Source organism: Coregonus lavaretus, assembly GCF_964263955.1.
Source record: "Coregonus lavaretus genome assembly, chromosome: 24".
Taxonomy (NCBI): domain Eukaryota; kingdom Metazoa; phylum Chordata; class Actinopteri; order Salmoniformes; family Salmonidae; genus Coregonus; species Coregonus lavaretus.
This window is the reverse complement of record NC_140011.1, coordinates 8,777,336-8,788,964: the sequence shown is the minus strand read 5'-3', so window position 1 is coordinate 8,788,964 and position 11,629 is coordinate 8,777,336. Positions and strand designations below refer to the sequence as shown.

The 11,629-nt window shown below is 41.2% G+C and overlaps 1 protein-coding gene across 2 annotated transcripts; it reads left to right on the top strand.

Moving 5' to 3' along the window:
- The first annotated feature begins 336 nt into the window (after positions 1 to 336).
- On the top strand, positions 337 to 8,058 carry LOC311100240 (torsin-1A-like). Of its 2 annotated transcripts, none has more exons than XM_084141072.1 (5): positions 337 to 690; positions 4,281 to 4,546; positions 4,925 to 5,100; positions 5,825 to 5,952; positions 6,300 to 8,058. In XM_084141072.1, exons 1-5 carry the CDS (start codon positions 501 to 503, stop codon positions 6,542 to 6,544), a joined length of 1,005 nt encoding a protein of 334 aa, XP_083997198.1. In that variant the 5' UTR covers positions 337 to 500; the 3' UTR covers positions 6,545 to 8,058. The 2 variants fall into 2 exon arrangements, with proteins under 2 accessions (XP_083997198.1, XP_083997199.1); XM_084141073.1 differs by lacking the exon at positions 337 to 690 and adding an exon at positions 1,395 to 1,678.
- Positions 8,059 to 11,629: the final 3,571 nt, after the last annotated feature.

Genomic DNA, 11,629 nt, shown 5'->3' with positions numbered 1-11,629 from the left:
GGATTTGGGGGATGGGGGAGGGTCTATTAGAAGTTAGTAGGGCTCTTTTGTATTTTCTCAGAAGTACTGAGTTAGGAAGGAGGATATAAAATGTCTTTAATAATTTGCTATTTTTTACTTTTTACTTTTATTTATTTTTCTTCAAAACTGCCTTGTTGGTTAAGGGCTTGTAAGTAAGCATTTCACTGTAAGGTCTATCTATACCTGTTGTATTCGGCGCATGTGGCAAATAACGTTGGATTTTATTTGATTTGTAAACCGTGATTGACCACACACTACAGCACAGTAGGTGGCGGCATGCACCTTTAATGTTGGTTTGCGGACCGCCATTAAATCATAGAAGAAGAAGCAGCTCAGCCAACAGAGTTGTGGCTCGCTCAGGCGGTGTTTTGGCTATACACTTCAATACCATTTTGTATCTAATTTTACTTAACCTAGTCTGCAATCAAGTTTGTTTAGGTAAATATACACAGCTAGCTAGCTAGTAAACACTGCCAAATATGCGACAGTTTTTTCTGTTGGGGTTTCTGTTTTCTAACATCACTGCGACGGCGTCGATTGAACCCATCAGTACCAGCATAGCGGTTGGGATGGCTGCGGCTCTCACCGGCTTCCTCGCAACCTACCAGAACATGTTTTACTATTTTCACGAATGTTGTAGACCAGAGTGGATCTCCTTCAACAGAACAGGTACGTTGAACATTTAGTATCGGTGTGGTAACGTTTATTTTGGGAGGCATTTCCTATATGTAAACGGCGTTGCAACTTTAGGTTTTCTGAACATATTATCGTTTGTAGTAAGTAAAGGTATTGTGGTCCTTCTTTGGCTACTTGCATCTCTCTGGCTCAGCCGGAACACCTCTGCCCCTTAACATCGTAGGATTTTTGAGTATCATTTGCCGTTTTAACTTTGAAATTGTGAAATGCCGAATGACATCATGTGAAAAACCATGGCCGAACGTAGCCGATGTTGAATGCGATCCCTTTTGTGGCTGTGGTAACGAGTGACAACCAGCAAAGTCAAAATGGGCTATATCGTTAAAAAGCATGAAAATAAAATATCGCTTTTTGGTCTTCATTTCAGGTTAGACATAGGGCTAGTGGTGTGGTTAGGGTTATGTTTAAAATCGGACTTTAAGAATATCAATTGTATAAATAGGCGGGGTTTAGCCATTTGTGGCTGTGTTTATTTATTATGCCGCGTTCATATAGTAGTCGGAACTAGGAAACTCGGAAATGCCCGACTTGATGATTAATTGAACGCTACACGTGCAACTAAAACAGTTAGCAATCCGGAAATGTCCGAGTTTCGTATTTCCGACTAGTATCTGAACGCAGGATTATACCTGGTGACGACACTTTTGCTACAGATTAGTTTTTGCTGTGTTGGTGTCGCATAATGATTACGTAGTAGGAACGAGCTGACTTGCACTCCTAACGTCTTTTCACTCCTAAATGATAAGCTAGGTAGCTAAATGTTTATTTGAAGTGAAAATGAGAGCAACATACAAAACCTTTTTCGGATATTATGTTTTGATATCGAGTGTTTTTGTGAACGCGTTCGAACCAATCTCAACCACATTTGTGGTCGGTATTGGATTTGCAGCAGTGGGGCGGAAAATTTATAATTATTTACATGAAAGTTGCGATTCAAAATGGATTGATTTTAATTCAACAGGTATGTGTACTGCTAAATATGATGGTTTATGTGTTCTCGTGGTTTACTTAGGCTATTTGATAATGTAGACAGTCAGTCCTTTTGCGTTTTAATCTTGCAATTGCTTATAGATCTCCACCAATATACCGTTGGCCTACTCTAGAATACGAGGGTTGGCTTTAGGGTCAGTCAATATTGTGTGGATGAAGTGCGGGTGGGTGGCAGGCGGCTTGAGAAAACAATACCCTAAATCCATATATGTATCAGTCTTGTGCAGTTTATATCTATTGGCTACATTGAAGTTTTTATGTCATTATTTTAGTTTATCTGGCATAAGTGCATAAACCTAAACTTTAGGGCCTAACTGTACAAGGGCCAAATCGCCAAATGTGAACTGGCAGAAAAATCGATCGACGTAGGCATTAACGACTAGTAGGCTACGTTTACATGCACGGAAATAATTGGATATTAAACTGAATACATTTACATTTTAGTCATTTAGCAGACGCTCTTATCCGGAGCGATTTACAGTTTTAGTGAGTGCATACATTACGGCAGTAGGCATATTATGCGATAGTAATAATAATAATATGCCAATTAGCAGACGCTTTTATCCAAAGCGACTTAGTCATCGTGTAAACACCTTACTCTGCTTGTCTTAATCGTCGTAAGATCAAAATCGAAATAAGCATACGCCAATTAAAACACCTAGTTTTCTGAGCAATCTTTCGAATTATTAGGACATCTAAACACCTTATCGGCGTTCCAAAGGTGCGTTTGATCTGCGCATGTGTCAGCACCGGTAGAGCAAGCCTACCTGTTTAGCACGAGTGAAGTGAGTTGGGAACATCTGAATCTATGCCGCTTAGAAGTAGTTTTCACATCAAGGGGCGCAACTTTGGTTTTAGAAGTGGGGGAGGACATAACACGGCAGGGGGTCTTCCCCCAGATTTTTTTTGGCCACCTAAAGCTCATTTACTGCATTTCTACTTGGGCTGGCCCTGGCAAAAACATTTTAAAAAATCTTGGTCAACCAAGAGTAGTCTTTTCTTTCGACCAATCGAATTAATCAAAATTTTAAATCTTGTATTTTTCCATATATATGGTAAATTACTGTAATAATAATATATTGAATGCATTAACAGAATTTACCATAACCAAACAATTATGAGAATTAACAATAAATGTAGGCTACTACTGGTGATGTATGTAATGGGGAATTGATAGACTGGGGTGGTCCTCTGTAGCTCAGCTGGTAGAGCACGGCGCTTGTAACGCCAAGGTAGTGGGTTCGATCCCCGGGACCACCCATAAACAAAAAAATTATAATTATGCACGCATGACTGTAAGTCGCTTTGGATAAAAGCGTCTGCTAAATGGCATATTATTATTATATAGACAAAGCAAACAATGCACACAATGAAGTTATGAAACAATGAATACCCATGAAATGGTGGAAGAGTGCATTCTGGAGAGAGACGTGCCTTGTGCATCTGAGCCATAATCCCCATATTCTTGGACCATAGCTTCCCCGCGGCCTTGTCAATGGATTAGTCAACTGAGACAGGTGCAAATCACCTGCTCGACAAAAATAAAATTAATGCAGACCCCTTTTGTCATACAGTGGGCTATTCCATATGAGGCACCAATACCGTATGAAAGTTGCACAGTATACCCTTAATCTTGTAATAAATCAAATCTAGTGATCCATAACTTGACATTTCTGCCATCCATTGTGGTAGGATAACCAACCTTCCAATTAATGGCAATGCATTTATTAGCCACTATAAATACTTGGTTACACAGATTTTTTCCAGTATCAACATTTCCAAGCAAACAAAACCAGGGAGAAGGGAGAATCTGTAGACATGCTGAGATAAAATAACATACTCTTTGCCAGAATTCAGCCAGCCTTCACAAGATCATAACATATGCAAATATGTCCCCTTTTGTGTTTTACTCTTCCAGCAGAGGAATTACATTTCTGAGTGCATGGTATTCAGTTTCACTGGCATATAAGATCTTCTATGGATGGTCTTAAACTGCAGTAATTTATGTCTGAGGTTATATGAACATGACTGGGCATTCAAACATACCTGTATCCATTCATCATCATCGATATTGTGTTGAGTACTGACCGTTCACCATGACTGTGAATTCTGTATAGCTGTTTATACAGTGTCAGTGTGAAAAGTAGGGATTTAGCTAGGGAAACTGACAGATCAATACCTACCAAAATGTTGGAAATTATAAGCAGAAACATAGCCTATCTAAATCAGGCAAAAAAAAAATCCTGCACCCACTGACAAAATGGTTCCATCATCTGACTGTAGCCTACAGTGGATTTTCTATATTAGCGGGCTCGGGTCGGATGCTGGCCACAGATTTTCACTTTTTTACATAGTCGGGTGGTTGAGAATGGGTTATTAGCAATTGTGGGCGGGTGAGGGTGAGCAAACAGCTGACCCGCGCACCACTAGCCTACTTAGCAGATGTATCCTACATGATAACTAATCACGTTATGAAGATAACCACCTGTTATTTGTATAGCAATAATGGTGGTATATTCGTAGCACATGTCCCATTCGTTGACACTAATAATCGACTTCTGCCCGGTCATCAGGTTTGGAAGTGGCCCTAGATCGGAAGCTCTTTGGTCAACATGTTGCCTCCAGAGTCATCCAGAAAGCTGTAACGGGTTTCATGAACAATAAAAACCCGAAAAAGCCCCTGGTGCTCTCTCTACATGGCTGGACTGGCACAGGGAAGAACTTCGTCAGCCAGTTGATAGCTGAAAACATCTACAAGGAGGGCATGACCAGCAGTTTCGTCCATCAGTTTGTGTCTACAGCTCACTTCCCTCATCTGAGTCAGATTGAGAACTACAAGGTAAAACAAGTATTTTGTTATATTGAAGTGTAATCCCCAGTAACCGTGGCATGGAAATTCTCAATAGAGAATTAGGCTGTAAAAACAAAATCACTCTTATGCATATTTTATATTAGGGGTTATTCAAATCTTACCCTACGAGGTCCGGAGTACTGCTGTTTTTCTGTTCTACCTGATAATTAATTGCACCCACCTGGTGTCGCAGGTCTAAATCAGTCCCTGGTTAGACTGGCTTCAAGGTCCACATTTAAATTAGAGGGTTCTATATGATACAGAATGTATAGCTGAATAATTTAAAATATATTTTGCGGCTATGCTGTAAGCTGTCTTCACTGCTGTAGATAAGTCTTTCTTTAAACTGTTGTGACCATCCCTCAGTCTCAGCTGCAGCAGTGGATCAAAGGCAATGTCACCAACTGCCCACGTTCCATGTTCATCTTTGACGAGATGGACAAGATGCACCCTGGCCTGATCGACTGTATAAAGCCCTACCTGGACTACTACGAAAATCTGGACGGGGTCTCCTACCGCCAAGCCATCTTCATCTTCCTCAGGTAGGGCAGACAGACCAGCAGTGTGTGATAAGAATTAATGTGTTGTTTTTGGATACTTTTGTATTTTTTTATTTTTTTACTGGATTTACAGTCAAATATATTACAGACATGCATCATATTATCTTTCCCACAACTTAACGACTCTTTATAATGACCATGGTTTTACTTAGCTAAAAGTCAGTGTCAATCAGATACGGCCCCCCAAAACTAAAGTTCAGTTACTTCAGATGTTTTATTTTGCAAATAAAATCACCACACATGAACCTAATGCATTTATAAACTACTCCATGTCCGGACCAGTGAGGAAGAGAAATAACGTTGGACCCAGCTTAAAGTGGCAATATGCAACTTTTTGTTCGACCCGACCAAATTCACATAGAAATGTGAGTTACAGATCTATCATTCTACTTGAAAGCAAGTCTAAGAAGCAGTAGATCTGTCATGTGCGCTAATTCTATGCTTTCCATTCTTATGTTTTGTTTTTGTGTCTTTTACTTTTGGTTTTGTACACCAGCTTCAAACAGCTGAAACAACAATATTATTAGTTGTAGAAAATATATTTCACAGCGGTTTAGATGGTACAATGATTCTCTACACTATACTAGCTTATTTTGTCACATAAACTGAAATTAGGCGAACTATTAGAGTTTTAGCAACCAGGAAATGGTGATTTCTGCATAGTGCAACTTTAATATCTACTAGTTTGTTTTGCTAATCTCCATAGCAATGCTGGAGGAGAGCACATCACGCAGGTGGCCCTGGACTTCTGGAAAGCAGGTCGAGACCGAGAGGAGATGAAATTGCAACACTTAGAACCAGCTCTCTCCCTGTCCGTGTTCAACAACAAGCAGAGTAAGCCACCTCTTTGCCGTCCTTCTTTAGGGCTGAAGCCTAACATATACACTTTGGTAACTATTGTTCATATTTAACAAATCATACACATATATTTCTCTAAGGTTTTCTCCTTTGTTACTAAGCCTGGGGTTAGAAGGCTGGGGATGTTATTGGGGACTTTTCAGACCTTCAATACGAAGATTACGGGTGATATCTATATTCTGTCCATCTGCCCTTCTTGCCCCTGTCCATTTTATGACTATCCTTACCCCCTAGGTACATCTGAGAGGATTGGGTAAGCAATTGGTGGTAGTGTCTTCTTGCCCATCTTATGACTGTGTCCTTCCCTCCCTCCCTTTGTGTAGGTGGGTTGTGGCACACTAGTCTGATAGACAAGAACCTAGTTGACTTCTTCGTCCCCTTCCTGCCTCTGGAGTACAGACACGTGATGCTGTGTGGCATGGCAGAGATGGCCGCCAAGGGCCTGGAGCCCGACCAGGACATGGTCGACCAGATGGCCAGAGACTTGGTCTATTTCCCCAAGAGTGAAAAGATCTTCTCCAGCAAGGGCTGCAAGACCATCGGCGGCAAGCTAGATTACTATACATAGTGTGTGTTTGAGATCGACTACGTTGCTGCCGGCGGCTGCAGACTGACCGATCTAATCATAATGAGTAGTAATTTAGGATGAAAGGTGGTTTGTAGGTCTGATCAGTCGGTCTGCTGTTGCTGACGGCAATGTAGACGATCTCAGAGGGAACAGCTACTGTATCTTATCTACCACCTACTCTACTGTGTGCACTTTCTTAATGACAACATCTCCGCCAGTCGGAGTGAGGAAGTCAGTGACTGAACTCAGAAAGGGGATGATGACCCGCCCCTCAGGTCTCCCAACGTCAACACAACCATGTGGAGGACTTCAACGGTCTCTCCTGATGTCACTTCTCCCTGAAGATGAACTAATGGACTACTGAGAGAGAGGAGGGTGAATTTAAGGAGAGATAAAAAAAATTTTTTAGGAAACACTGAGGGGAAACGCAATTATTTTTAACTAATCAAGGTGCTTGATCCTGACTTATCAATTCTGTAAATGAGTATCTCCAAATAATGATTTCATTTTCCAGGGAATTCTGCTGCACATGAACTGTGGCAAGTGAAAACAAGTTGTGTATTAGAAACAAGTGTGGTTTAAAGTTATAATAAATTTTTCAGCCAAACGGCAGCCCTGCCACTTGGTTTGCTATTAATCTGAGGGATGCTGAGGCCGGACAAATGTAACCACTCTAAACGACAGATGGAGATATGGATGCAAGGACTCGCAGTTCATGAGATCAACGGGATGGTTATATTCTTCAAGAATCAATGGGTACATATCGTTAATTGAAATAAGAATTGGACAGTTGTAACTATTGCAGCTTGCCTCTTTGTCATTGAAAACGTAGCACTGAAATATTGTACATTTGTGGTGCACTGGATACCCATTGTGTATTTTATATCTGTTGTCAATACCCAGTTTACCAATACCTAAACATGGAAAAATCTGCCTTAAAACTTGCATCTATTTTGCCTTTGTTTTTAATCCTTACTCATTCACCAGAAGCATTGTGTACATTACAAAATATGCTGTAAGCTTATCTTTGTCGGTATATAAGTTTCATTTTCAGTCCACCAATTGCATTTTTTTCAAGGTTGATCCAGATTTGTCCTAAATCATATAATTGAGTAGTCCATCAGTCCTCCTTGATTAAATGTCTGCAACGAAGTAAATCCAATTGTAGTTTTAAAAAATATAACTTAACCACAATGAAACAGTTGTATGTTTTATGTACAACTGTATACTGTGCCTTAGTTGGCATACTGTTCCCAACCTAAACAATGCACAAAATAATTACAGGAAGGAAGGGTCACTATTTTTCATTAATGTTTTTATATGGGAAAAATCTGTTTCGTTTTACTTTTGTTTGAGTACATTTTTGAAGGTAATGTAAGAACTCCTACTGTTAAGTCAGGACATCAAACAAGGCATATTTGTACATTTTACTCTACTTTTTTCTTCTTCTAGCCAAAGCATTAAAGCTCAGAATAATTACAATAAATCTCAAAGCATTCTAGCTTGCTCATTTATGCATTTTTGGATGTGTTATATTCATGCGAGACCATAACAATTTAGCAGTCTCCTACTCTTAGACACTGAAAACGGGCCCAGATCTAAGTATCTGTGGAAATCTGTCAATATTGACAAAGTCAAAAGTTAATTCCATGCTCAGTTTACCTGTGACAATGAGAGAATCAGAGAAGTTTTGACAGAGGTAATTTTTATGATCACAGGTGTAGTTCCCTTGGTGGAAGTCATCTGTAGCAGGGAAGAGGAAGGCAGCAGAGTGATTGACAGCTGGCTGAGTCTGGGTTCTCTTGGAGCCGGTGAACGTGAGAAGGAAGGAGCCTCCTAGGTACTGTGGAGGAGGTGATGGTGAAGCTGTAGCCCCATAACACCTCTGGCTCCTGGAGACCCCTCCCATTGGGGCATTCAGAGAGATATTAGGCTGGAGCAGGAGATCTGAGCAGATCACCTCAACATAGGATGGTATTGAATCAAAATCAATTACTTCAAATAGAGCATCCTTTCTATGGGGGAAAATACTCAATTGCAGATTCAGAGCCATCACATTTAAACGGTATCATTGGTATCTCTTCTGGAACAGAGTGGTTTAGCATTAAAACAGCATAGCCCAGTTGTCTACATACTACTTCTGCAACACCCATTTCTTGAAAGAAGACGCTCTAGCCTTTAGCTCAGTGCGGATGTTGCCTGGAATGCATGGTTTATGGTTGGGATATGTATGTACGGTCACAATACGGAAGTGGTCTGATGAAGCGGATGCTAAACTACGAGACTGTTTCGCTAGCACAGATTGGAATATGTTCCGGGACCCATCCGATGTCATTGAGGAGTTTACCACATCAGTCACATTAAGTGCATCGATGACGTCGTCCCCACAGTAACCAACCAGAAGCCATGGATTACAGGCAACATCCATACTGAGCTAAAGGCTAGAGCTGCCGCTTTCAAGGAGTGAGACACTAACCGGGACGCTTATAAGAAATCCCGCTATGCACTCCATCAAACAGGCAAAGTGACAATAAAGGACTAAGATTGAATCCGCTCGTCGGATGTGGCAGGGCTTGCAAACTATCACAGATTACAAAGGGAAACCCAGCTGCAAGCTGTCCAGTGCCATGACTGAGCCTACAAGATGAGCTAAATGCCTTCTATGCTCGCTTTGAGGCAAGCAACACTAAACCATGCTTGAGAGCACCAGCTGTTCTGGACGACTGAATGATCACGCTCTCCGTAGCCGATGTGAATAAGACCTTTAAACAGGTTAACATTCACAAAGCCACAGGGCCAGACGGATTGCCAGGACGCATACTCAGAGCATGCGCTGACCAGCTGGTAAGTGTCTTCACTGATATTACTACAATCCAAACTAGATGCCCTCAATCACACAAATTATCAACGAACCTACCAGGTACAACCCTAAATCTGTAAACATGGGTACCCTCATAGATATCATCCTGACTAACTTACCCTCTAAATACACCTCTGTTGTCTTCAACCAGGATCTCAGCGATCACTGCCTTATTGCCTGCGTCCGTAACGGGTCCGCGGTCAAACGACCACCCCTCATCACTGTCAAACGCTCCCTAAAACACTTTAGCGAGCAGGCCTTCCTAATTGACCTGGCCCAGGTATCCTGGATGGATATAGATCTCATTCCATCAGTAGAGGATGCCTGGTTGTTCTTTAAAAGTAATTTCCTCTCAATCTTAAATAAACATGCCCCATTCAAAAAATACAGAACTAAGAACAGATATAGCCCCTGGTTCTCCTCAGACTTGACTGCCCTTGACCAGCACAAAAACATCCTGTGGCGTACTGCATTAGCATCAAATAGCCCCCGCGATATGCAACTTTTCAGGGAAGTTAGGAACCAATATACACAAGCAGTTAGGAAAGCAAAGGCTAACTTTTTCAAACAGAAATGTGCATCCTGTAGCACTAACTCCAAAAAGTTTTGGGACACTGTAAAGTCCATAGAGAATAAGAGCACCTCCTCCCAGCTGCCCACTGCACTGAGGCTAGGAAACACTATCACCACCAATAAATCTACAATAATCGAGAATTTCCACAAGCATTTTGCTACGGCTGGCCCCATATACTACCCACCACTGTGACCTGTACGCTCTTGTTGGCTGGTCCTCACTAAATATTCATCGCCAAACCCACTGGCTCCAGGCCATCTATAAATCACTGCAAGGCAAATCCCCGCCTTATCTTAGCTCATTGGTCACCATAGCAACACCCACCCGTAGTATGCGCTCCAGCAGGTATATCTCACTGGTCATCCCCAAAGCCAACACCTCCTTTGGCCTCCATTCCTTACAGTTCTCTGCTGCCAATGACTGGAACGAATTGCAAAAATCTCTGAAGCTGGAGAGACTTATCTCCCTCACTAACTTTAAGCATCAGTTGTCAGAGTACCTTACCGATCACTGCACCTGTACACAGCCCAACTGAAATTAGCCCACCCAGCTACCTCATCCCCATATTGTTATTTATTTTGCTAATTTGCACCCCAGTATCTCTATTTGCACATCATCTCTTGCACATCTATCATTCCAGTGTTAATACTAATTGTAATTATTTTGCACTATAGCCTATTTATTGCCTTACCTCCATAACTTGCTACATTTACACACACTGTATATATATTTTCTGTTGTATTTTTCACTTTATGTTTTGTTTTACCCCATATGTAACTCTGTTGTTGTTTTTATCGCACTGCTTTGCTTTATCTTGGCCAGGTCGCAGTTGTAAATGAGAACTTGTTCTCAACTGGCTTACCTGGTTAAATAAAGGTGAAATAAAATAAATAAATAAAAAATATTTTCAACCTGATCCAGACTGTAACAGGTTGGAACCGGTTCAGGGAAGAAAACCGAAAACCAGAAAGTAAAAATTTTCGAGGAACAGAACCAGAACCGAGAATGAAAGTGATCTGTTCTGCAACATAACTGTTCTTTTAAAAGCATGGGAACCGGTTAATAACGTTAATTTATGTTCAGGGCATTTTTTTTCCAGTTCCACAAAAAACACAACAATGCGCCTATGCAAAGCCTTCACTGTCACTCAGAAATGTATTCCAGTGTCTGCCTGCCTGCCAGCTGAAAATCTTTGTCAGTGTGTGTGTGTTTAGGCTACCTGCCCACATTGGCTTTATTAACAAACAAAAAAGTAAGATGTGTTTTTATTTTAATTCTGGTGCCGCTTTGAACGCACAAGCTTGTTAGCTAGCTAGCACTGGTCTAGCTATCAAACCCTAGACGGCATTATGTGTAATGTAATGGATCTGAGAGTCATGATCAAGGGCTAGCTCTGGTCCAATGTTAGTTAAGCCAACTCTCTGAAGTTCAAAGACGTTCAAAGTTCCTTCATAGAAGCCGCTCCTCCGTAGGTATAATTATGTGGGCCTAATTCCGATAATGCATGTCATAACAACAAGATGCCCAGCGCTTCATGCTCAGCGCCCTCACCCGCAAAATTTCAGTCGCATCCTACACTACACTTGTCTGTCCAATGCATGTACATAGCTTGCCCGCTCCATAGCAAGCTGCTCTATTGTTAGATTAATTT

Excerpts from the sequence above, each read along its gene's own strand:
- LOC311100240 (XM_084141072.1), top strand. The coding sequence starts at position 501 with ATGCGACAGTTTTTTCTGTTGGGGTTTCTGTTTTCTAACATCACTGCG. Across the intron at positions 691-4,280 it reads GATCTCCTTCAACAGAACAG|GTTTGGAAGTGGCCCTAGAT; the intron begins GTACGTTGAACA and ends CCCGGTCATCAG. Across the intron at positions 5,101-5,824 it reads GCCATCTTCATCTTCCTCAG|CAATGCTGGAGGAGAGCACA; the intron begins GTAGGGCAGACA and ends TAATCTCCATAG.